The 26,790-nt window shown below is 47.9% G+C and overlaps 2 protein-coding genes across 2 annotated transcripts; both read right to left on the minus strand.

The window, feature by feature from the left end:
- Nucleotides 1-1,811: 1,811 nt before the first annotated feature.
- lingo4 (leucine rich repeat and Ig domain containing 4) lies at nt 1,812-12,999 on the minus strand. Its single transcript, XM_018090297.2, has 2 exons — nt 12,590-12,999; nt 1,812-4,292 (listed from the first exon to the last, which is right to left on the minus strand). Exon 2 carries the CDS (start codon nt 4,184-4,186, stop codon nt 2,306-2,308), a length of 1,881 nt encoding a protein of 626 aa, XP_017945786.1. The 5' UTR covers nt 4,187-4,292; nt 12,590-12,999; the 3' UTR covers nt 1,812-2,305.
- Nucleotides 13,000-19,244: 6,245 nt separating this feature from the next.
- On the minus strand, nt 19,245-26,162 carry rorc (RAR related orphan receptor C). Its single transcript, XM_031891855.1, has 8 exons — nt 26,128-26,162; nt 25,375-25,877; nt 23,362-23,483; nt 22,440-22,572; nt 21,426-21,533; nt 21,150-21,260; nt 20,783-20,892; nt 19,245-19,828 (listed from the first exon to the last, which is right to left on the minus strand). The coding sequence occupies exons 1-8, from the start codon at nt 26,160-26,162 to the stop codon at nt 19,682-19,684; spliced, it is 1,269 nt and encodes a 422-aa protein (XP_031747715.1). The 3' UTR covers nt 19,245-19,681.
- Between the last annotated feature and the right edge of the window lie 628 nt (nt 26,163-26,790).

Consider the following 26,790-nt stretch of genomic DNA (forward strand, 5'->3'; position numbering starts at 1 on the left):
TTCCTGCAGGAACTAATCACACGCTTATTTACCTACAGGCTTTGCTGTGCGGGAACCAATAGGAGCGCAGGTGGGCGGGGCTCCCACAGTAGGTAACACACTGGCACATGAGTTCATTGGAGGTTGGTGCCAATAGCTGTCAGTCAGGACGAGACCCCTCCCCTTTCCATTAACCCTTTTCCCGGCTGGGCTGGGACACAGCTAATCTCAGTTATTGTCCTATTAACCCTTCTAATGACTGGGTACACACAGCCAATTAAATCCCCTTTAATTCTGGGCTTATACAGCAAAGCAGCATTAACCCTCTCACCGCTGGAGCACCCAGCAATCAGTATTAACACTTTCACTGCAGGACCCACACAGCTAGTATATTATTAACCCTGCCACTGCCGGGCTCACACAGCTGTTTGCTATTAACTCTCTCACTTCCAAGCTTACACAAATAGTCGTTAGTCTGACAGAGCTATTTGCAATTTAACCCTCTTACTACTGAGCTCACACATCTAATGTCTGGGTGCCCCTGGTGCCCCTGCTAGGATGTCTGGGTGCCCCTGCTAGGATGTCTGGGTGCCCCTGCTGGGATGTCTGGGTGCCCCTGCTGGGATGTCTGGGTGCCCCTGCTAGGATGTCTGGGTGCCCCTGCTAGGATGTCTGGGTGCCCCTGCTAGGATGTCTGGGTGCCCCTGCTAGGATGTCTGTAGCCCCTGGTGCCCCTGCTAGGATGTCTGGGTGCCCCTGCTAGGATGTCTGGGTGCCCCTGCTAGGATGTCTGGGTGCCCCTGGTGCCCCTGCTAGGATGTCTGGGTGCCCCTGCTAGGATGTCTGGGTGCCCCTGCTAGGATGTCTGTAGCCCCTGGTGCCCCTGCTAGGATGTCTGGGTGCCCCTGCTAGGATGTCTGGGTGCCCCTGCTAGGATGTCTGTAGCCCCTGGTGCCCCTGCTAGGATGTCTGGGTGCCCCTGCTAGGATGTCTGGGTGCCCCTGCTAGGATGTCTGGGTGCCCCTGCTAGGATGTCTGGGTGCCCCTGGTGCCCCTGCTAGGATGTCTGGGTGCCCCTGCTAGGATGTCTGGGTGCCCCTGCTAGGATGTCTGTAGCCCCTGGTGCCCCTGCTAGGATGTCTGGGTGCCCCTGCTAGGATGTCTGGGTGCCCCTGCTAGGATGTCTGTAGCCCCTGGTGCCCCTGCTAGGATGTCTGGGTGCCCCTGCTAGGATGTCTGGGTGCCCCTGCTAGGATGTCTGGGTGCCCCTGCTAGGATGTCTGGGTGCCCCTGCTAGGATGTCTGTAGCCCCTGGTGCCCCTGCTAGGATGTCTGGGTGCCCCTGCTAGGATGTCTGGGTGCCCCTGCTAGGATGTCTGGGTGCCCCTGCTAGGATGTCTGGGTGCCCCTGCTAGGATGTCTGGGTGCCCCTGCTAGGATGTCTGGGTGCCCCTGCTAGGATGTCTGTAGCCCCTGGTGCCCCTGCTAGGATATTAGTAGACCCTGGGGAGTCGCAGAGCTTAGAAATCACTTACAATCCTGTTCCACTAGAGGGAGCCCAAACCCAACACTTTCTCCCTGGCCGTCAGTTCTGCAGATCAGGTTTTAGAAACAATTTCCAAATAGAAATAAAAATTATATTTTGCTGAAAAGGTTTATTCTTTCTCTTCCATTTTAGACCATTTTGTTCTTCCAAGAATTCCCTCCCAAACTAAAATTCCAGTGGAAATTATTTCTTATTTAAGTGCTGCCTGGGAACAGGGGTTACAGGGATCCCCCCATCATACAATGGCCGCTGGGCTGAGAGCAGATTTGGGGAGAAATAACACAAGAACAATACAAAAATATTTAATCATTATCAAACATATTACATTCAGGCGAGTCACTAACGAATAAAAATTACGGTTTCCACCGTTAAACCCAAAGCAAACCAAAAAAAATGCCTTTTTTAAATTATTTTGGGGTTTATATTGCCTTTAAACGGGAAGTTATCAGCCATTTTACAGTCGGTCTGAGTTTGTTCTCTAGTTGCTATGGTCTGCCTTACCCTAGCAACGAGGCAGATGACTAGGAGGGGATGATAATTGTGATACTAATACTATAGTAATAATAAGTAACCAAGTGGCTCAACGAAAGGTCAATCAGTCCAAAACTCACCGATAAACAAAGACCAACTGCAAATTTCTCATTCGTATCTAATAATAAGGTGGTTTTGCAGAGTACTGAAGTTAATGAAGTGTCTGTGGGGGCAAAGGATTGCACTGGAGGGGGGGCGGGGCTTATTTCCCAGGGTTCAAGATGGCCGCCCAGACAATCTGGCCATTGCTCAAAGCAGTTTCATGGTGAATTTGTTGTCCTCTGTGTCGGTGGAAGCTCGATTCCCCCGTGGCACGTAGTCTATGTGGGCCGTGTGTTTGATGTTCCCCCTTCCCCGGCTCCATAGGAACATGAAGATGAAGCAGAGCGTCACCGAGCTGATGAAGGGCAGAATGCCGCCGGCTGTGATGACCACTAGGAGGCGACCGTTCACCGCCATCACTGAGGAGGGCACGTTGCTGCCGTTATAGGGCACGACTTCCAGGTGGACCCAGGTGGAGTCGTTGCCAACCACGTTGCTGGCCGTGCATAGGTAAGCCCCCGAGTCCTCTGCTTGTACAGGGTGGAACTGAAGGGCATCGTCTGGGAGGATGGTGACCCTCCGGACAGCTGGCATTGCGGGCGTTGGTACCCCAGAGTCAGCTGTCTCCTGAGTGGTCGGAAAGACTGTTTGTGGGGATACGTTATAGGTGGTTGGGCAAGCAGTTGTACTGGTGTCCTCCAACGGTGGGCTTTGAGGTAGCACCCATTGGATAGAAGGTTGAGGGACTCCTAAACTGTGGCAGGAGATGGTCAGAACGTCCCCTTCCCTAACCGTCAGCTCACGGGGTCCAGGGTTTACTATTCTCGGGGGCTGGCACGTAAATAGGTCCGGGCAAAGTTTCTCTGGGTCGTCGGGGATCACCATTCCCCTTAGTGAGTCTGGAGCCGCACAGACGGGGGACTTCCCTCCGAAGCGAAGTCTACGGTGGAGGAGCCAACAGAGCCGGCAATCGCAGGACAGCATGGTATTAGAGAGGAGGAGGGTCTCCAAGCCTCCAAGAGGAGAAGGTAGGGCGTCTTCTGCAAGCCAAGTGAGCGGATTGTCGGAAAGGTCCAGCGTACGGAGTCGGCCCAGGCCGTAAAAGGCCCCAGAAGGTACATAATGGAGCCTCCCACTGCTCAGCCTCAGCTCCTCCAGCCTCCTCAGTGTGCCGAAACCTCTGGCCGGGAGCTCGGAGATGGGGTTGTAGGAGAGGTCCAAGGTCCGGAGGTAAATCTGGGCTTTCAGCGCTTCCTCTGGGATCGTGGTAAGATTTCCATGGGTTACGGAGAAGGAGCTGAGATTCAAACCAGACAGACTGTGGGGTTCAAGGAGCCCTAATGAAGGCCAACTGTCCAGTTCTAGAACTCGCAGTAAGGGCAAGTCGGGGAAGGAGAGGTCACGGAGAACGCTGCTGCTGATCCCACCCAAGCGCAGTTCAGAAAGCCGCGGTAGGGCAGCGAGAGCACTCGAGGGGACACCATTGAGCTTGGTGTCCTCCAAACCCAACCTCTGCAGCTGAGGCAATGTCAAGAAAGCTCCAGGAGATACAAAGAGCAGGGGGTTCTCACCCGTCTCCAGGTGTTTCAGCTCCCTAAGCCCCTGAAACGTTTGATCCAGCAAGATGACCAACTGGTTCCTTCGGACGTCCAACCACGACAGGGCCGGCATCCCCAAGAAGATCCCAGGGGGCAGCAGTTTGAGCTCATTGTGGTGGAGAAGCAGGACCCTCAGGGCAGGCAAACTGCTGAACAGCCCCGGCTCCACCCGGGAAAGCTGATTGTAACTCAAGTCCAACTCTTGGAGATACTTGAGGTGCGTGAAGGCGTTGGACGGCACTGCTCTGATGTAGTTGTGACTGAGGTCCAGTATTTGAGAAAACGTCGGGAGATCTGAGGGGACAATACTCAGGAAACGGCGTCGGCAAAGGGTGGAATTGTCACGGGCGGGGCACTCACAGGGGGAGGGGCACTCACAGGGGGTGGGGCAACAAGAGCAGAGGGCTCTCATTAACACTCCAACACACATGATAAAGAGTCGGGGCTCCAGGTGGAGGCTGGGAATTGGCGTATTCCTTCCCGCTACCATCTTGCCCTCCCCTTCACGAAGCCATTTATTTGCAAGGTCCTCTGGTGACCATCTCCATGGGAGGAGCCATCTTTATCCACCATCACAATCTCGAAGGCTGACCAACCTGTGGGAGTTAAATAACAGAGAATTAAGGGAAACACTATGGCACCCCCTACCCATATGTATAAATACAAATATACAGAGAGGGAATGTTCTGGGCACACAATAAGCTGTACCCCCATACTGTACTGTCTAAGGGAAACACTATGGCACCTCCTACCCATATGTATAAATACAAATATACAGAGAAGGAATGTTCTGGGCACACAATAAGCTGTACCCCCATACTGTACTGTCTAAGGGAAACACTATGGCACCCCCTACCCATATGTATAAATACAAATATACAGAGAAGGAATGTTCTGGGCACACAATAAGCTGTACCCCCATACTGTACTGTCTAAGGGAAACACTATGGCACCCCCTACCCATATGTATAAATACAAATATACAGAGAAGGAATGTTCTGGGCACACAATAAGCTATACCCCCATACTGTACTGTCTAAGGGAAACACTATGGCACCCCCTACCTATATGTATAAATACAAATATACAGAGAAGGAATGTTCTGGGCACACAATAAGCTGTACCCCCATACTGTACTGTCTAAGGGAAACACTATGGCACCTCCTACCCATATGTATAAATACAAATATACAGAGAAGGAATGTTCTGGGCACACAATAAGCTGTACCCCCATACTGTACTGTCTAAGGGAAACACTATGGCACCTCCCTCCCATATGTATAAATACAAATATACAGAGAAGGAATGTTCTGGGCACACAATAAGCTGTACCCCCATACTGTACTGTCTAAGGGAAACACTATGGCACCCCCTACCCATATGTATAAATACAAATATACAGAGAGGGAATGTTCTGGGCACACAATAAGCTGTACCCCCATACTGTACTGTCTAAGGGAAACACTATGGCACCTCCCTCCCATATGTATAAATACAAATATACAGAGAAGGAATGTTCTGGGCACACAATAAGCTGTACCCTCATACTGTACTGTCTAAGGGAAACACTATGGCACCTCCCTCCCATATGTATAAATACAAATATACAGAGAAGGAATGTTCTGGGCACACAATAAGCTGTACCCCCATACTGTACTGTCTAAGGGAAACACTATGGCACCTCCTACCCATATGTATAAATACAAATATACAGAGAAGGAATGTTCTGGGCACACAATAAGCTGTACCCCCATACTGTACTGTCTAAGGGAAACACTATGGCACCCCTACCCATATGTATAAATACAAATATACAGAGAGGGAATGTTCTGGGCACACAATAAGCTGTACCCCCATACTGTACTGTCTAAGGGAAACACTATGGCACCCCCTACCCATATGTATAAATACAAATATACAGAGAGGGAATGTTCTGGGCACACAATAAGCTGTACCCCCATACTGTACTGTCTAAGGGAAACACTATGGCACCCCCTACCCATATGTATAAATACAAATATACAGAGAAGGAATGTTCTGGGCACACAATAAGCTGTACCCCCATACTGTACTGTCTAAGGGAAACACTATGGCACCTCCTACCCATATGTATAAATACAAATATACAGAGAAGGAATGTTATAAAAAGAAAACTGCCTTTCTTATCCCACTAACCACAGCTCTATACATGCCGAGTAAGCCACACAATGTAACTGTTAACCACACAAGTTCACATCTCACACACACCATATTTCTATCTATATAAGAGCACATTGGGGTGACAGCCTCACCTTCTTGCCTCTGCCCCCCCTCACTGTTAAACCTCAGCCTCAGTTATATATATATATTTCATTGTTCCTAGCCAGGCTCAGAGGGACCATTATAAATGAAGTAACAGAGTATTTTTTATTATAGAATATTATTCTTTATTTGGTGAAGGTGAAGCAACTAAAATATAATTACCCCTTATTGGGGCAGAACAGCCCTATTGGGTTTATTTAATGGTTAAATGATTCCCTTTTCTCTGTAATAATAAAACAGTACCTGTACTTGATCCCAACTAAGATATAATTACCCCTTATTGGGGCAGAACAGCCCTATTGGGTTTATTTAATGGTTAAATGATTCCCTTTTCTCTGTAATAATAAAACAGTACCTGTACTTGATCCCAACTAAGATATAATTACCCCTTATTGGGGGCAGAACAGCCCTATTGGGTTTATTTCATGGTTAAATGATTCCCTTTTCTCTGTAATAATAAAACAGTACCTGTACTTGATCCCAACTAAGATATAATTACCCCTTATTGGGGGCAGAACAGTCCTATTGGGTTTATTTAATGGTTAAATGATTCCCTTTTCTCTGTAATAATAAAACAGTACCTGTACTTGATCCCAACTAAGATATAATTACCCCTTATTGGGGCAGAACAGCCCTATTGGGTTTATTTCATGATTAAATGATTCCCTTTTCTCTGTAATAATAAAACAGTACCTGTACTTGATCCCAACTAAGATATAATTACCCCTTATTGGGGCAGAACAGTTTAATGGTTTATTGATTTTTTTAGTAGACTTAAGGTATGGAGATCCAAGACCCCTTATCCGGAATACTCTTGGTCCCCAGCATTCTGGATAACGGGTCCCATACCTGTATTGTCCTATAACTTTTACAGTCAGGGAGTCACCGACCCCCAGCAACCAAAATAGACCGCAGAACTGTATAAATGACTGCAAAACTGCCTCCAATGGCAAACGTAGATTACAAACAACCCCTTTAGGCAGTATTTACCCCCCCTTCTTCCATGGGGTACCCCAAGTTTTATCCATTCCGTTGCACCTACCGGGACCAGATCCATTCATAGTGACCCCTTCTGCATCTTCCAGGAGTAAATCCGGCCCTTACGTTTATATATTCTATATATCAATCCCCTCTTTTGCCCCTTCTTTCAACCTACGTGCCCCCGGGGGCAGATTGGCCTTCGTCTCTCAGGGAAAGTCCCCCCCTCACGGCTGCGTTTCAGTCCCCCGGCTGATTGAAACCCTAGAGGGCCTCCTTCATATTTAATGGGCTAATTTTGTCAGTCCCTGGCCGGTGAGGCTCGTTGTGCCGAGCCCAAAGGAAAAAATATGAAATGAGCCGGATAAGGTTACCGACTTTGCTCTCGTGAATTGTAAATAAAGTTTATCCAGCCAGAGCCTGTTAGTTCCACCGCCCAGAAGCAGCTTGTCCCCTATGGGAGGAGGATGGACCCCGACCCAAGAAGGTCTTCTCTATTTATAACTTATAGGGAGGCTTCACACATCAGCCACTAGCAATGCAGCCATATTATAACCAGGGCTTATTATAGTAGCAATCAGCAAGCTATGCGGGCAGAGAATGTATAGTAATCCCACCAGGAACATCATAACAGGAGCCTTATTAGCCGGTAGAACTTTCTAGAAGACCTTATCTGCCAATTTGGGAGGCTGTTGAGACCCCAGAAGGAAGATAAACGTCCTCCTATGGATTCTGTTGGGCTAAATAGCTTTGTGCCATTGGCACATTGTGCCGGTCAGCTCCTGGGGGTCCTTTGTACCCAGCTTGGGGGTATCAGAGGGATCGTTATTACGAGTGTCTCGTCCTGACTGCCAGCGCCTAGAAAGCAGATTCCTCCCTGGAAAGGGACAGAAGAGCCAGACAGACGGCTGGGGTAGAGTTTCAGCCTCGGGGCGGTTTATGTTTCCGGAGAGGCAGATCAGTGTCTGGAAGCAAAAAGGATTCACTCTGGTTTAGCAAGAGATTAGGTGGCGGGGAGTCTCTGGGCAAAGCGCTTTGCTCCCTTCTCTTGGTTTACTAATGGTTGTAGAACCAATAGCCCCCCCAGTATAGACCCCACTCAGCACAGATGAACAAAGAGAAGGAATATTCCCATATGTTTCCTCTGGAAGTTGGCACTTCAACCATCTGTAGTAAGGGTGGTGCCAATAGGGGCCAATTCAGTGGGCCCTATACATAGTGCGGTCTACATAGCAGCCACTACAAGTAGGACACACGTGGCATAGCTATTATATTAGGGCAAGATAATGTCAGTAGGGAGAAATAGATTGGCTATTAGGGGCCTCTATGCACCCTATCAGCTTACGGGGGGGTGGTTATTTGGTAGGAAATCTTGTTTTTATTCAACCAAAACTTGCCCCCAAGTCAGGAATTCAAAAATAACTCCCTGGTTTGGGGGCACTGAGAGCAACATCCAAGGGGTTGGGGAGCAACATGTTACCCCCGAGCCACTGGTTGGGGATCCCTGCGCTAAGGCAAGGAGGCAACAGTAGTAAAATAAGACAGAAGGCAAGACAGTTGGGCAAGATGGAGACAGATGAACAAGTTGGCAGGGTAAGATGGAGGCAATAGGACAGGGTAACAAGAGAAAGACAATAGATCAAGTAAGGAGACATTGGGCATAATGGAAACAGGCCAAGATGGTGTCATTAGGGAAGGCGGTGGCAGTAGGGAAATATGGCATCAGTAGGCTGAGACTGTAGGGCAAGGTGACAGTAGGGAAGGTGGTGGCAGTAGGGAAATATAGCATCAGTAGGCTGAGACTGTAGGGCAAGGTGACAGTAGGGAAGGTGGTGGCAGTAGGGAAATATAGCATCAGTAGGCTGAGACTGTAGGGCAAGGTGACAGTAGGGAAGGTGGTGGCAGTAGGGAAATATAGCATCAGTAGGCTGAGACTGTAGGGCAAGGTGACAGTAGGGAAGGGGGTGGCAGTAGGGCAAGATGGCATCAGTAGGCTGAGACTGTAGGGCAAGGTGACAGTAGGGAAGGCGGTGGCAGTAGGGGAATATGGCATCAGTAGGCTGAGACTGTAGGGCAAGGTGACAGTAGGGAAGGTGGTGGCAGTAGGGGAATATGGCATCAGTAGGCTGAGACTGTAGGGCAAGGTGACAGTAGGGAAGGGGGTGGCAGTAGGGAAATATGGCGTCAGTAGGCTGAGACTGTAGGGCCAGGTGACAGTAGGGAAGGGGGCAAAATACTGTTCCAACTTCATCCAATCAACCAACACCTATTGGGAAGAGTCTATATGAAATGGGGGTGTAAGTAAGAAGAGGCCCTATGGGGGTAGGAGGCAGGAGTAAGAAAGAGGGTCATGGGGGTCTAAAGTCTGATAGGAGGTAGGTGGGTGGGTACATAACAAGAGGCCTTATGGGAGGTGGAGACACGTTAGGCACCCCCCCCCCAGTGACTGTAATTGCTTATACCCCGGGCAAGTGAAGGGACGTATTTATAGTAAGGGCGGCCAGTTTTGGGGGTGCCCCTCGGGTGCCTCTGCCTCAGGTTTCCATAGGTAATCAGGGGCCAGAGCTTGGGGGGTGAGGGGGTAGGGGGCAGATACAGTGGCCAAGATACGGCATTAATGCTCAGGGAGATCAGTTTATAGGGACTGATAATTACTGTCAGGGGGGGCCCATTCGGGGGATTGGTCAGGAAGCAGTCAGGTGATTCACACCCGGGTCTCGTGGCACCTCAACGAGGGTGGGAAACGCAATCCTGTTATTCACCTTCACTCTCCCCCTCCAGCCTTCTCCATTACTATAGTCACGTTCAGCCCCTCTGGGGGCCGTTCCACCTGTCCCCGGGGGGGGGGGGGATTGTTTTACACCCATGTGACACTGTATATTGCGCTGGGAGGCGGCTCGGCGGCACAAAGTTATTACTGGGGTAATTACTGCGGCAGTGAAAACAGGTTTCAAGGGCAAGTAAACCCTCAAGTAAAGTCTATCCAAGGGGTTGTTCACCTTCACATGTACTTTTAGTAGGACATAGAGTGGGCTATCCCGGGATATTTTGCAATTGGTCTTCATTTTTTAGTATTTACAGTTTTTTAATTAGTTAGCAGCGCTCAAGTTTGGTTGCTAGGGTCCCTATTTAACCTAGCAACCAGACAGTGGTTTGAAAGAGAGACAGAAATATGAATAGAGGAGGGGCCTAAAGAGAAGGATGAGTAATAAAAAAGTAACAATAACAATAAAACTGGAGCTTCCCAGGGCAATCATTTTTATTGGTTGCCGGGGTCAGTGACCCCCATTTGAAACCTGAAAATAGATAAAGAACTATAAGCAATACATAATGAAGACCAATTCTTCACTCCTTGCCCTCTATATAAGAGTTCATGGGGCCCTTGGGTTCTTCTTCTTTTTCCCCCTATTGCCCCAAATCCCTTTGAATGTTGCCCCTGGACCTCCTGATGTATTCTCAAGGTGGCCATACACGGGCAGATTTCTGCCAATTTGGGTTCTTAAGACCAACAGGGGTCAGACGGGGTCGGGGGGGGCACCGGGAACAAAGCCGATGGGCCCTGCTGGTCTAAACCCAATCGCCCCCAGAGCTACCCGGGGTGTGGGGGGGGTGTGGGGGCCACATCAGGGCCCCCTTGGGGGGTACAGAGGCAACCCCAGTGGGCCCTACTCCCCCCCATCCCAAACCTGCTTGGCAGCTTATCTGCCAGTGTATGGGGCCTTCCGACAGGCCTCCCCAACCAATATGGCAGCCCCCCCCATTATATACAAATAAAGAACCCCAGTCTTTTGGAAGAAGAAGAAGCCTTAGACCCACCCACATAATGTAACCGAGCTCTAATAGAAATGGATTCAAATCGTTCTATTAAACATGCCGGGGCTAATTAATTACTGAACAGATACGCTTGATTAACGAACCGTAACCAGGAAAAATTCTTTCTGTGAAATGCGTTGGAATTAATGAAATGAGTAGAGCACGGATCTATTCTATAGGGTGAAATGCATGGGAATCAACGAAATACAGTAGAACCATACCAGGAAATGTGAAATGCGTCAATGTATACATCGCATTTTTTTCTTTTGTTGTGAAATGCGCTGGGATTAACAAAATATAGCAGAAACATAGGGATATTGGGACATGTGAAACGCGTCAATGTATACTTCACTTTTTTCTAAAATATACTGGGATTAACAATATATATATATATAGCAGAAACATACAGATGCCAGGAAATGTGAAATGCGTCAATGTTTACATCACATTTTTTTCTTTTGTTGTGAAATGCACTGGGATTAATGAAATATTTCAGAAACATAGGGATACCAAGAAATGTCAAACGCGTCAATGTATACATCACTTTTTTTTCTATTTTATAAAATACACTGGGATTAACAAAATATAGCAGAAACCTAGGGATATCGGGAAATTTGAAATGCGTTAAGATTAATGAAATGTTTACATCACAATGTTTTTGTTTTGTTGTGAAACGCGCTGAGATTAACAAACTATAGCAGAAACATAGGGATACCAAGAAATGTGAAATGCGTCAATGTATACATCACATTTTTTTCTTTTGTTGTGAAATGCACTGGGATTAACGAAATATAGCAGAAACATATGGATATCAGGAAATGTGAAATGCGTCAATGTATACATCACTTTTTTTTTGTAAAATGCACTGGGATTAACAAGATATAGCATAAACATAGGGATATCGCGAAATGTGAAACGCGTTAACATTAATGAAATGTTTACATCACAATGTTTTTCTTTTGTTGTGAAATGTGCTGGGATTAACAAAATATAGCAGAAACTTATGGATATCAGGAAATGTGAAATGCGTCAATGTATGCATCACTTTTTTTAATCTTTCCTGTAAAATGCACTGGGATTGACAATATATATTGCAGAAACATAGGGATACCAAGAAATGTGAAATGCGTCAATGTATACATCACATTTTTTTCTTTTGTTGTAAAACGTGCTGGGATTAACAATATATAGCAGAAACATAGGGATATCGAGAAAAGTGAAACGCATTAAGATGAATGAAATGTATACATCACAATGTTTTTCTTCTGTTGTGAAACGCGCTGGGATTAACAATATATAGCAGAAACATAGGGATATCGAGAAAAGTGAAACGCATTAAGATGAATGAAATGTATACATCACAATGTTTTTCTTCTGTTGTGAAACGCGCTGGGATTAACAAAATACAGCAGAAACAATGGGTTGCCAAGAAGTATGAAACGCGTCATGGTTAATGAAATGTGCACAGAATTGCAATGTGTCGGATTCAGAACTTATCTAGCAGGGATCTTTCTTGTGTAATACATTTACTAACCAAAATACAGCACAGGTATGGGATCCCTTAACCAGAAAGCTCTGAATTACAGAAAGTCCATCTCCCACAGACTCCAGTATCAGCAAATAATTTTTAAAAACGATTTCCTTTTTCTCTGTAATAGTAAAACCGAACCTTGTACTTGATCCCAACTATAACAACGGGTATAGGGTTAGTGTTAGACTGCCTTGTGTTTCCCCAGGGGTCTCTGTCTGGCATAGGCGCAGTCTAATATTGTGAGACACTGCGATATCTGCGCTCTCTTACCTATGTCTCGAGGGTCTCGGCTGCTTCCTCAGCGCTCTCGGCAGGGTCTGCCTTATGTACCCGCAGGCAGCTTGTTTTTGCCAGGAGTGAGACTGTGACTGCCCACCGGCTGCCTCGCAGATGTCTCTCTCCCAGACACTCGGCTGCCTCGCAGATGTCTCTCTCCCAGACACTTTACACCTACGGCCCATTCATATTTAATGCCTTTGCCTTAGCGAAGTAGGAAGGAACGCACAGAGGCCGCGCCGAGATTCAGCCGAGTGCGACCTTACACCGAATATAAGCTGCGCGCTGGCCTGCCGCTGCCCGAGCCGGAACTCGCACTCTGCTTGATCCTTTACCCCTCTTAAACATTAATGCCCCAGTCTCTCCGAAGGGGAAAATGGTTTCCTCTGGCTAATTGGATACTGTCAGCGGGCGGGTGTCGCTTTCCAGTAATTACCCCCCCCAAATATGTTGTCTTTTATAGTGATCCTACCCCCCCTTAACTGCCCCTTCCCCAGTGTAACCAATCCCAACTGGGCCAGCCTTTCCCCATAACTGAGCCCATTCCCTTTATCAGCTTAGTCGCTCTTCCCTGTACTTTCTCTATTTCATTACTGCCCCCCCTTATATATTTATATATAGTGACCCCCCCTTAACTGCCCCCCCCCCAGTGTAACCAATCCCAACTGGGCCAGTCTTTCCCCATAACTGAGCCCATTCCCTTTATCAGCTTAGTCGCTCTTCCCTGTACTTTCTCTATTTCATTACTGCCCCCCCTTATATATTTATATATAGTGACCCCCCCTTAACTGCCCCCCCCCCCAGTGTAACCAATCCCAACTGGGCCAGCCTTTCCCCATAACTGAGCCCATTCCCTTTATCAGCTTAGTCGCTCCTCTCTGTACTTTCTCTATTTCATTACTGCCCCCCCCTTATATATTTATATATAGTGACCCCCCCTTAACTGCCCCTTCCCCAGTGTAACCAATCCCAACTGGGCCAGTCTTTCCCCATAACTGAGCCCATTCCCTTTATCAGCTTAGTCGCTCTTCCCTGTACTTTCTCTATTTCATTACTGCCCCCCCTTATATATTTATATATAGTGACCCCCCCTTAACTGCCCCCCCCCCCCAGTGTAACCAATCCCAACTGGGCCAGCCTTTCCCCATAACTGAGCCCATTCCCTTTATCAGCTTAGTCGCTCCTCTCTGTACTTTCTCTATTTCATTACTGCCCCCCCTTATATATTTATATATAGTGACCCCCCCCTTAACTGCCCCCCCCCCCCCAGTGTAACCAATCCCAACTGGGCCAGCCTTTCCCCATAACTGAGCCCATTCCCTTTATCAGCTTAGTCGCTCTTCCCTGTACTTTCTCTATTTCATTACTGCCCCCCTCTTATATATTTATATATAGTGACCCCCCCTTAACTGCCCCTTCCCCAGTGTAACCAATCCCAACTGGGCCAGCCTTTCCCCATAACTGAGCCCATTCCCTTTATCAGCTTAGTCGCTCTTCCCTGTACTTTCTCTATTTCATTACTGCCCCCCCTTATATATTTATATATAGTGACCCCCCCTTAACTGCCCCCCCCAGTGTAACCAATCCCAACTGGGCCAGCCTTTCCCCATAACTGAGCCCATTCCCTTTATCAGCTTAGTCGCTCTTCCCTGTACTTTCTCTATTTCATTACTGCCCCCCCTTATATATTTATATATAGTGACCCCCCCTTAACTGCCCCTTCCCCAGTGTAACCAATCCCAACTGGGCCAGCCTTTCCCCATAACTGAGCCCATTCCCTTTATCAGCTTAGTCGCTCTTCCCTGTACTTTCTCTATTTCATTACTGCCCCCCCTTATATATTTATATATAGTGACCCCCCTTAACTGCCCCCCCCAGTGTAACCAATCCCAACTGGGCCAGCCTTTCCCCATAACTGAGCCCATTCCCTTTATCAGCTTAGTCGCTCTTCCCTGTACTTTCTCTATTTCATTACTGCCCCCCCCTTATATATTTATATATAGTGACCCCCCCCCTTAACTGCCCCCCCCCCCCCAGTGTAACCAATCCCAACTGGGCCAGCCTTTCCCCATAACTGAGCCCATTCCCTTTATCAGCTTAGTCGCTCTTCCCTGTACTTTCTCTATTTCATTACTGCCCCCCCCTTATATATTTATATATAGTGACCCCCCCCTTAACTGCCCCCCCCCCCCAGTGTAACCAATCCCAACTGGGCCAGCCTTTCCCCATAACTGAGCCCATTCCCTTTATCAGCTTAGTCGCTCTTCCCTGTACTTTCTCTATTTCATTACTGCCCCCCCCTTATATATTTATATATAGTGACCCCCCCTTAACTGCCCCCCCCCAGTGTAACCAATCCCAACTGGGCCAGTCTTTCCCCATAACTGAGCCCATTCCCTTTATCAGCTTAGTCGCTCTTCCCTGTACTTTCTCTATTTCATTACTGCCCCCCCTTATATATTTATATATAGTGACCCCCCCCTTAACTGCCCCCCCCCCCCCCCCAGTGTAACCAATCCCAACTGGGCCAGCCTTTCCCCATAACTGAGCCCATTCCCTTTATCAGCTTAGTCGCTCTTCCCTGTACTTTCTCTATTTCATTACTGCCCCCCCCTTATATATTTATATATAGTGACCCCCCCTTAACTGCCCCCCCCCAGTGTAACCAATCCCAACTGGGCCAGCCTTTCCCCATAACTGAGCCCATTCCCTTTATCAGCTTAGTCGCTCTTCCCTGTACTTTCTCTATTTCATTACTGCCCCCCCTTATATATTTATATATAGTGACCCCCCCTTAACTGCCCCCCCCCCCCCCAGTGTAACCAATCCCAACTGGGCCAGCCTTTCCCCATAACTGAGCCCATTCCCTTTATCAGCTTAGTCGCTCTTCCCTGTACTTTCTCTATTTCATTACTGCCCCCCCCTTATATATTTATATATAGTGACCCCCCCTTAACTGCCCCCCCCCAGTGTAACCAATCCCAACTGGGCCAGTCTTTCCCCATAACTGAGCCCATTCCCTTTATCAGCTTAGTCGCTCTTCCCTGTACTTTCTCTATTTCATTACTGCCCCCCCTTATATATTTATATATAGTGACCCCCCCTTAACTGCCCCCCCCCCCCCCCAGTGTAACCAATCCCAACTGGGCCAGCCTTTCCCCATAACTGAGCCCATTCCCTTTATCAGCTTAGTCGCTCTTCCCTGTACTTTCTCTATTTCATTACTGCCCCCCTTATATATTTATATATAGTGACCCCCCCCTTAACTGCCCCTTCCCCAGTGTAACCAATCCCAACTGGGCCAGCCTTTCCCCATAACTGAGCCCATTCCCTTTATCAGCTTAGTCGCTCTTCCCTGTACTTTCTCTATTTCATTACTGCCCCCCCCTTATATATTTATATATAGTGACCCCCCCCCCCCAGTGTAACCAATCCCAACTGGGCCAGCCTTTCCCCATAACTGAGCCCATTCCCTTTATCAGCTTAGTCGCTCTTCCCTGTACTTTCTCTATTTCATTACTGCCCCCCCCTTATATATTTATATATAGTGACCCCCCCCCTTAACTGCCCCCCCCCCCCAGTGTAACCAATCCCAACTGGGCCAGCCTTTCCCCATGACTGAGCCCATTCCCTTTATCAGCTTAGTCGCTCTTCCCTGTACTTTCTCTATTTCATTACTGCCCCCCCTTATATATTTATATATAGTGCCCCCCCTTAACTGCCCCTTCCCCAGTGTAACCAATCCCAACTGGGCCAGCCTTTCCCCATAACTGAGCCCATTCCCTTTATCAGCTTAGTCGCTCTTCCCTGTACTTTCTCTATTTCATTACTGCCCCCCCTTATATATTTATATATAGTGACCCCCCTTAACTGCCCCTTCCCCAGTGTAACCAATCCCAACTGGGCCAGCCTTTCCCCATAACTGAGCCCATTCCCTTTATCAGCTTAGTCGCTCTTCCCTGTACTTTCTCTATTTCATTACTGCCCCCCCTTATATATTTATATATAGTGACCCCCCCCTTAACTGCCCCCCCCCCCCAGTGTAACCAATCCCAACTGGGCCAGCCTTTCCCCATAACTGAGCCCATTCCCTTTATCAGCTTAGTCGCTCTTCCCTGTACTTTCTCTATTTCATTACTGCCCCCCCTTATATATTTATATATAGTGACCCCCCCTTAACTGCCCCTCCCCAGTGTAACCAATCCCAACTGGGCCAGCCTTTCCCCATAACTGAGCCCATTCCCTTTATCAGCTTAGTCGCTCTTCCCTGTACTTTCTCTATTTCATTACTGCCCCCCCTTATATATTTATATATAGGGATCCTGCCCCCACACTATACAATACCCTTAGGGAAGGGGCACAGTAAGTTTACACAAGAGCAGAGAATGACCATTTGGGAATGAATGGAAAGTCAATATAGGAAATGATAGAGTAACACCTATAGGATAGTTAATAATTCAGTGGAATTCTGGGAAATGATGGAGGCCTGTGGGGCGGATGTTTGACACTATGTGCAATGTAGATATTTGGCTTTTAAAAACATTTCCATTGGCCGACGCAGGGTCATCATGGGGTTTATTATAGAAATGAAGGAAGACAGGAGAAAGTTATAGCTTATAGTCAGTGGGCTGAGTATTATTATTATTAACATTTATTTATAAAGCACCAACATATCCCGCAGCGCTGTACAATAAGTGGGTTACATACACTGGGCATACAGAGTAACATATAAAGCAATCAGTAACCGATACAAGAGGGAGCCCTGACCCAAAGAGCTTACACTCTACAAGTATTACACCTACATACCCCCCCACGTGTTCATATTCGTTACAAACAAATAAACAAAATGTCCCCAGGTGGAACCAGGAAGTTGTTGCTGAGGGCAATGAATAACTACGGCAAGCTCTTTGGGTCACAAGCCTTTCCTCATTTTGGATGGATTTTCCTGCACACCCCTAGGGGGGCAGTAGGGTTTAAGTGGGGGCAAACAGGGCAAGCAGACATGGTGAGGGGGGCAGGGGTAATAGATCTCAGACTAGGGGTTGTCTTCGTTACCCTTTCCCACCACCATCAGGAGATCCACCCTCTCCGTGTCTCCGTGGGCATGGCACCTTACTATCCAGGCTCTACATTGCCCGGGCTTGGGATACAAGGACCACCCTGCACACCCCTATGGGGGCAGTAGGGTTTAAGTGGGGGCAAACTGGGCAAGCAGACATGGTGGGGGGGAGCAGGGGTAATAGATCTCAGACTAGGGGTTGTTGGCAAACGAGCGACCCCTCACTGTTGTGCCCCAGGCCGGTGCCTCTTCTGCCCACCCCAAGTTCAGGCCCTGGCAGCTACCCAACTCAGTGTTCATATATAGCCCCAAGGTAGATGGCAAAGCAGTTAAAACAGGGTTAAAACACAGCTCTAACTGCCCCAGTGCCTGTAGCAGGGTGCGGGGTGGGGTTCTATCAGCAACTGACCAATTACAGCCCACTAAACAAACGTCTGTGCTTTTTTCCCAAGCCTTCTATAGGACAGTCCCTGCTTATGTTTCAGGTCTGGTACAGGGAATTCCCCTGCTTTCTTTTCCCATCATTGGCCCTATAGATTTCCAGGCAACCGCCCCAGGGGCCCCTAAGGGGTTTGTTCCGGCCCAGTCCGACCCACTGTCTGTTTCCACCACAAAGAGAGGCTGCAGCAGAAGAGCCCGGGAGGTGAGGTTCCTAAAGGCATAAGGCTGAAGGGCTTGTATACAGGTAACTGCCCTATGATTGGATACTTAGCAAGCAAGACCAAGTGCAAGGCTGCTAAACACAAGGCAGGTTATAAGTGAAAGCACCAATTGGAACGCAGTTTGCCGTCCCTGGAAACTACTAATTAAAAGGGGTTGGTCACCTTTGAGTTAACTTTCTGCAATTGGTCTTTATTTTTTAATGACTTTTCCTTTTTGCTCAGCAGCTTTCCAGTTTGGAGTTTCAGTTTCTGGTTGCTAGGGTCCAAATTACCTTAGTAACCAGGGAGTGGCTTGGATGAGAGGCTGGTATATGAATAGGGGAGGGGCTGAATAGAAAGATAAGGAATAAAAAGTAACACTAACAATAAAACTGGAGCCTCACAGAGCAATAGGGTTTGGCTGCCGGGGTCAGATATACTGTTGCTAGGGCTCAAATTACCTTAGTAACCAGGGAGTGGCTTGGATGAGAGGCTGGTATATGAATAGGGGAGGGGCTGAATAGAAAGATAAGGAATAAAAAGTAACAGTAACAATAAAACTGGAGCCTCACAGAGCAATAGGGTTTGGCTGCCGGGGTCAGATATACTGTTGCTAGGGCTCAAATTACCTTAGCAACCAGGGAGTGGCTTGGATGAGAGGCTGGTATATGAATAGGGGAGGGGCTGAATAGAAAGATAAGGAATAAAAAGTAACAATAACAATAAAACTGGAGCCTCACAGAGCAATAGGGTTTGGCTGCCGGGGTCAGATATACTGTTGCTAGGGCTCAAATTACCTTAGTAACCAGGGAGTGGCTTGGATGAGAGGCTGGTATATGAATAGGGGAGGGGCTGAATAGAAAGATAAGGAATAAAAAGTAACAATAACAATAAAACTGGAGCCTCAAAGAGCAATAGGGTTTGGCTGCCGGGGTCAGTGACCCCCATTTGAAAGCTGCAAAGAGTCAGAAGTTGCCTAAAGGTGAACCCACCCCTTTAAGTGAGACTATTATACATGTGATTGGTCTGTTTATATTCAGTTGTGCACTTTCATTGGATATCAAGCATCAAGGTTCCTTTGTGTGTCTCTCCGGCATTAATAGAGTGCAATGGGGCAACCCAGGGAATAGAGCGCAATGGGGCAACCTAGGTATTAGAGCGCAATGGGGCAACCCAGGGAATAGAGCGCAATGGGGCAACCCAGGGAATAGAGAGCAATGGGGCAACCCAGGGAATAGAGCGCAATGGGGCAACCCAGGGAATAGAGCGCAATGGGGCAACCCAGGGAATAGAGCGCAATGGGGCAACCCAGGGAATAGAGCGCAATGGGTACAACTGGGTGCGTTGCTACAGGAGCCGAGAGCACCCCCAGGTCTCCATTGTCTTTCAGGAGCTCTCTGTGTCGGAGACAAACAACTCTTTGTAGAGAGGGGGGAATCTCTCCCACGCGATGCCGGGATACATCTGCCGGAAAATATTCAGCTTCTCCATATGCAGCTGGCAGATACCGAGCAGCCTCCCTCTCTGTGGCAGCTGGAAAAGAAAACCTCCGGTAAATATTCATGAGACTCTAATAGCAGCGATGCCTTGGGTTGCACTTCAGCCAGGAGATACAGAACCTTCCCACTTGGGGGGCTCTGTGCCCATGAAGGAGAGACCTGTGAGGGTTGGGGGGCTCTGTGCCCATGAAGGAGAGACCTGTGAGGGTTGGGGGGCTCTGTGCCCATGAAGGAGAGACCTGTGAGGGTTGGGGGGCTCTGTGCCCATGAAGGAGAGACCTGTGAGGGTTGGGGGGCTCTGTGCCCATGAAGGGGAGACCTGTGAGGGTTGGGGGGCTCTGTGCCCAATGAGGGAGAGAGCTGTAAGGGTTGGGGGGGCTCTGTGCCCATGAAGGAGAGAGCTGTGAGGGTTGGGGGGCTCTGTGCCCATGAAGGAGAGAGCTGTGAGGGTTGGGGGGCTCTGTGCCCATGAAGGAGAGACCTGTGAGGGTTGGGGGGCTCTGTGCCCATGAAGGAGAGACCTGTGAGGGTTGGGGGGCTCTGTGCCCATGAAGGAGAGGGCTGTGAGGGTTGGGGGGGCTCTGTGCCCATGAAGGAGAGGGCTGTGAGGGTTGGGGGGCTCTGTGCCCATGAAGGAGAGACCTGTGAGGGTTGGGGGGCTCTGTGCCCATGAAGGAGAGACCTGTGAGGGTTGGGGGGCTCTGTGCCCATGAAGGAGAAAGCTGTGAGGGTTGGGGGGCTCTGTGCCCATGAAGGAGAGACCTGTGAGGGTTGGGGGGCTCTGTGCCCATGAAGGAGAGACCTGTGAGGGTTGGAGGGCTCTGTGCCCATGAAGGAGAGACCTGTGAGGGTTGGGGGGCTATGTACCCCTGAAGAAGAGGCATGTGGGGCCCATAAAGGTGAGGTGTGTGAGGTTTCGGCAGCTCTATACCCATTAAGGAAAGACCTTTCAGATATTAAATATACTGAGGCAGGATAAGTAGATCACCTTGCAGATAATAGATTCTCGCCGAGTTCTTCTCAGCAATTGTCTGAAGGACAAATCTAGTTTCATGTGGAGGCTCTCTACCTTCTCTTTCTCTTGTAGCCAGGGCTGGCCTAGAGAAATGGAAAAAAAAACAAGATAAGGCACATCTGGTCCCCCACACTTCCAGTTTATCATCTATTCTTCAATTGATCATAACCAAAGACCCACCCATAAAGAGCAAAATGGCTGCACTCATGCCAATGAGATGGAGAGCTGAAGGGTGCACTAGGAGTGAGGCCAATAGCACGGGGGAACATTACATGACCTACTAAGGTTTGTATCACACAGATTAACATAATATTCTGATGGAACACTGCCCAGTTCTTACTTGGATCCAGGAGAACCATGGAGCTGAAGAAGGCCATTTCATGTTCAGATAGATTCAGGGCGCACAGAGAATGACACAGGTCAAACATGGCACTAATGAGGTCATTGCAGCCTTAAGGAAGAGAAAAGCAAATGATGTCACACATTGGGCTTCACATATACCTTCTATGGGCACATAGATCCTTTACTAATAACCCCCATCATCTTCACTTATGAGAGATGGGATGATGGTCAACATGGAGTCAATGCGGCCTACCATTCGCGTAATGTATCTCACCTAGTGATTGGAAAAGATCCAGAGGAGCATATTTGCCTTCAAAGTAGATGGTGCTGTTGTAGCAGTTGAAGGCCCGGCTCATTCTAATAAGGAGCAGCTCCATAGCCCCTGGAAGAAATGTACAAAAAGTTATTCAAAATGCGATGTAGAGATCAAGGTACATGCACGAGACTTATGGTTTGGAGATCTGTGCCCAAGGGTAAGATGGGCGTATTTCTAACCATGTAGACGAGATCTGTGAGGTCCATAACCATGAAGGAGAAACTTATGAGGTTGGAAATATTTTTACCCCTGAAGATAAAGGAGCTGTAAGGGTTACGGAGCTTTGTACCCATGGTGTGAGGGTGGGAATCTCTTTACCCCTGAAGAAAAAGGACCTGTGAGGGTTTACGGAGCTTTGTACCCATGATGTGAGGGTGGGAATCTCTTTACCCATGAAGAAAAAGGACCTGTGAGGGTTTACGGAGCTTTGTACCCATGATGTGAGGGTGGGAATCTCTTTACCCCTGAAGAAAAAGGACCTGTGAGGGTTTACGGAGCTTTGTACCCATGATGCGAGGGTGGGAATCTCTTTACCCCTGAAGATAAAGGAGCTGTGAGGGTTACGGAGCTTTGTTCCCATGATGTGAGGGTGGGAATCTCTTTACCCCTGAAAAAAAGGGACCTGTGAGGGTTATGGGGCTTTGTGCCCATGATGTGAGGATGGGAATCTCTTTACCCCTGAAGAAAAAGGACCTGTGAGGGTTACGGAGATTTGTACCCATGATGTGAGGGTGGGAATCTCTTTACCCCTGAAGATAAAGGACCTGTGAGGGTTACGGAGCTTTGTGCCCATGATGTGAGGGTGGGAATCTCTTTACCCCTGAAGATAAAGGACCTGTGAGGGTTACGGAGCTTTGTACCCATGATGTGAGGGTGGAAATCTCTTTACCCCTGAAGAAAAAGGACCTGTGAGGGTTAAGGAGCTTTGTACCCATGAAGGAAATACATGAGAAGAACAAAATGCAACGTTACCAGCTTTTAGAAGGACGATCTGGTCATTGGGATTGAGTTCCATGAAGCCACTAAGACGTTTGGCAAACTCTACGATATACTGGATGGCATCGGTGATATGGCACACACAGCGTTCCCACATCTGGTCCATGGTCTGCCCAAAGACATACACACTGGTCAACTCTCCTGCGCCCCAGCAAAAGCTTTTCCAAGATGCGTTATCATTAAAGAAATTAAACAAACTGTGCAGGAGGGAAATGGGACAGCCTGACACATTTCGTGCCTATTGGGGCACTTACTCCTAGGCTAATGGACACACTCTTGTACATGATCTTTATAGGGGTTGTGGCCAATCAGGTGAAAATACACAATAGCCAATATTATACACAAAATTGTGTATTTGAATATGATTGGCGCAAAACGCGTCAGGCTTTTTTCGTGTCCTAAATAAATTATTTTTTCCCGTGACTTTATTTTTCCTACTTTCTTTGGGGAACCCACTTTTTTTCTTTTTGAGTGAGATATTCACACACCCACAGACTGAGATGCGTTATCATTAGAGAAATGAAACAAACTGCCTGCCTGACGCATTTCGTGCCTATTGGGGAACTTACTCATAGGCTAATGGACACACCCCTGTACATGATCTGTATAGGGGCTGTGGCCAATCAGGTTAAAATACACAATAGCCAATACAATACACATATTGTGTATTTGAATCTGATTGGCGCAAAACGCGTCAGGTTTTTTTTCTTGTCCTACATAAATTATTTTTTCCACTTGACTTTATTTTTCCTACTTTCTTTGGGGAACCCACTTTTTTTCTTTTTGAGTGAGATATTGACACACCCACAGATTGGGGGGCTTTGTGGGAATTGTCCCCTTTGGAGCATTGATCACCGCTCTCTTTAGTGTTTGCTTCGTGCCAACCTGAGGGCATTACCTTCTGCTGGAAACTTTGTATCTCGGCCGGGGTAAATGTTTCCCACCTCATCGCTTGTAGACTCTCCTGGTGAAGCTTACACGTTTCCCGATAGGCACCTACGACATTCTGCATGAGGAGGTCTGCGGGTGTAGAAAGAAAAGAAGACTGTAGGGTGAGAGATGCAAAGGATAAAGGACATATGTGTGGGGGTTCCTGTGGCGCAAGGAGTCAAAAGTAAGTGAAATTAAAGTTAAAAACTCATTTGTTAGGACAAAGGTTAAGCCCAACGCGTTTTCGGCCCATTGTGAAGATTTTACAAGCAGGAAAAATAAAAAATTGCTTAATAGTTCAGCTTATTGTTATTGTTATTGAGATTTATACCCTTTTCTTTAAAGGACAACTCAACCCTTAAGGGATCCCCCCTACTGGCCCGCTTCCCTCTCACCAACTGAAAGAAACCTGTCAGGATGGCCCCGCTCCTCCATTCTGTTCTGAAAATGCTGAGTGGCACAGTGCGGTTGGTGCCCGTCATGATTGGCTGCTGGTCCCTTTTGATTGGCCCATCATGATTGGCTACTGGTTCCCTTGATTGGCCTCTTATGATTGGCTGCTGGTCCTCTTAATTGGCCCATCATGACTAGCTGCTGGTTCTCTAGATTGGCGCATCATGATTGACTGATGGTCCTCTTGATTGGCCCATCATGATTGGCTGCTGGTTCTCTAGATTGGCGCATCATGATTGGCTTCTGGTTCTCTAGATTGGCGCATCATGACTGGCTGCTGGTCCTCTTAATTGGCCCATCATGATTGACTGCTGGTCCTCTTAATTGGCCCATCATGATTGGCCTCTGGTCCTCTTAATTGGCCCACCATGATTGGCTTCTGGTTCTCTAGATTGGCGCATCATGACTGGCTGGTGGTCCTCTTAATTGGCCCATCATGATTGACTGCTGGTCCTCTTGATTGTCCCATCATGATTGGCTGCTGGTTCTCTTGATTGTCCCATCATGATTGGCTGCTGGTTCTCTTGATTGGCCCATCATGATTGGCTGCTGGTCCTCTTAATTGGCCCATCATGATTGGCTGCTGGTCCTCTTAATTGGCCCATCATGATTGGCTGCTGGTCCTCTTAATTGGCCCACCATGATTGGCTGCTGTTCCTCTTAATTGGCCCATCATGATTGGCTGGTGGTCCTCTTAATTGTCCCATCATGATTGGCTGCTGGTTCTCTTGATTGTCCCATCCTGATTGGCTGCTGGTTCTCTTGATTGGCCCATCATGATTGGCTGCTGGTTCTCTTGATTGGCCCATCATTATTGGCTGCTGGTCTGATGAGCTGATTGGTTGGAGGAGGAACCAGTTATGGAGGCAACAACTGTGCAGGGAAGTGGAGCTGAACGCCTTGGGTTTTTTTGCTACGGCAAGGGAGAGGGGTCAGTACCTACTTCAGTTTTGAGTTTCGTTCTCCTTATAAAGGGAAGTCTCATTTTCCAACAAACTCTTCTGACAACTGATCAGTTTACCGGGGTTCTTGGGAACTGTAGTTCTGCCGCAACCGGAGGGCTGACAGCTGCTAACCCTCTTGCTGTAATCTAAATAGCCCTGACATGTCATTTAATTATTTAGCAGGAAGCAATGTCACCTGACCTATAATTAAACCCGCACCCTGCCTGACTAATTAGTATTTCATTTAGTGGCACAATGCAGGCTGCACTGGTACCTATGCGGGCGATACCAAAGTCCCTCGTCAAGTTGCTTCTTAGGTAAGTGAAAAAGCTGAAAACATTGTAATTGGATTGGTGGTGATCCAATCAGAGTGGTCGTTCACTTTCCAAACGTCCTTGGTTGGCTACAGTAATAACCCTTGTATGGAACATTATCACAGGTAGGTAGGTAGGTAGTCGTGCCAAAGAGCAGAGAGGCACTACCTCGGGTTAATATTTCCCTGACCCCCATGATTGGTGGCCATGATTGGTACAGCCGACTGGTCACCTGATACTACTGATGGAGATACCAACCCAAGCACTTACCTAGCTCTACAGCAGAAATCAGGCGTTCTGAGAGTAGACAACTGGAAAAGTTTGGGCTCCCATAACATTCCGGACTCTGGAGAGTGGGAGGGAGTCTCTGAAAGATGTTCAGCCTCGAATGTTCTAGGTAAGGCTGGTGGTCTCTGAAACAGGACTTCCGGCTCACAGCCTCTGTCTGTATCTTCTCCGGGTGGTGACTCTGGATTGGAGGATGAGTTCTAGGCACCGGGCATGGCCGAACCGAGCAAGAAGTGTCCCATTTGCCATGTCCGGTCCATGAGGCAGATACAAAGGGCGATGGGAGCTCGGAAGATGAAGGAAGAGCAGTCTTGTCTCCGTGGGAACCAGCACTGCAGGCAATAGAGGTAGGTAGCATTCTTTGTTCTTCCATGCGTCTCACCTCTTGTTGCAAAAGGTCCCTCTGCTTCTTAGACATGCGCCCAAACTTTACCGCTAAAATAGAAAGTTGTACAGTGATTAATCTAGACTCGACATAGCCCCATCTAGAACACAGTTAAACCATCTAGACATGTAGAATACACTTGAAACATCTAGACATCTAGAACACACTTTGAATATTACTTTATGGACCCCAAGCCAGAAATGAAGGGTTCTTGTAGAGTGGAACCCCCTGTAGCCCTCTTATGGTTGCTCTACTTCTGAAGGGGCTATATAAGTATGGGGGGGAAACTGTTGGTGGCAGACCATTAATTGTCAGTTCCCTGGGGTAATTGTCTGTTCCTTGGGGATGACCTCAACTCTGGACCATTATTCGGATGACTTCGCATCCATGGGTTCAGGCAGAATATTTCAGTAATTTTCAGTATTTGTTGAAGAATAATTTGGTGATGAGCAGCTCAGTACTTTGAAGTGTCCCCAGGTTGGGACCAGGTTGTTGGGGTTGTTCATCCCATACGTGGTTACAGCTCAGGAACCCATGCCTGCTTCATATTACTTGGTCAGTCCTGTTGGTAGGACTTTGTTTTGTGCGAATCTGGGTTCAGAACATCCTGTGTCTGGGGCTGGGATGGAAAACACTTGCGTGCGTGATACATATTTTGTCATCACTTTCCTGCCCCCCTTCACAAAAAGGGCCAATTAGCCGAAAGAGACATCCTGTGGTTGCCCGGGGACATGTGTTCCGGATAGGCGGTCAGCTATTGGATAGTTTGGTGACCCAAATTCTCACTCACATTCGCCTAAACAACAAAGAATCATTGAAATTAAAATGTCTCTGTGACGATTTAGCAGGTGTTGGTAAACACATTCTCTGCTAGGGGGTAGAACTGGTCACTGGCCAACTGCTTGGGCAATGGTGTTGTTCAAAAATTCAAGATATTGGATCCCAAGAGTACTGTAGAAATCTACATTATCATTTAGGGCACACTTCAGCCATATATATATCTCTGCGAGTGT

Source organism: Xenopus tropicalis, chromosome 8, assembly GCF_000004195.4.
Source record: "Xenopus tropicalis strain Nigerian chromosome 8, UCB_Xtro_10.0, whole genome shotgun sequence".
In the NCBI taxonomy this organism is placed as follows: domain Eukaryota; kingdom Metazoa; phylum Chordata; class Amphibia; order Anura; family Pipidae; genus Xenopus; species Xenopus tropicalis.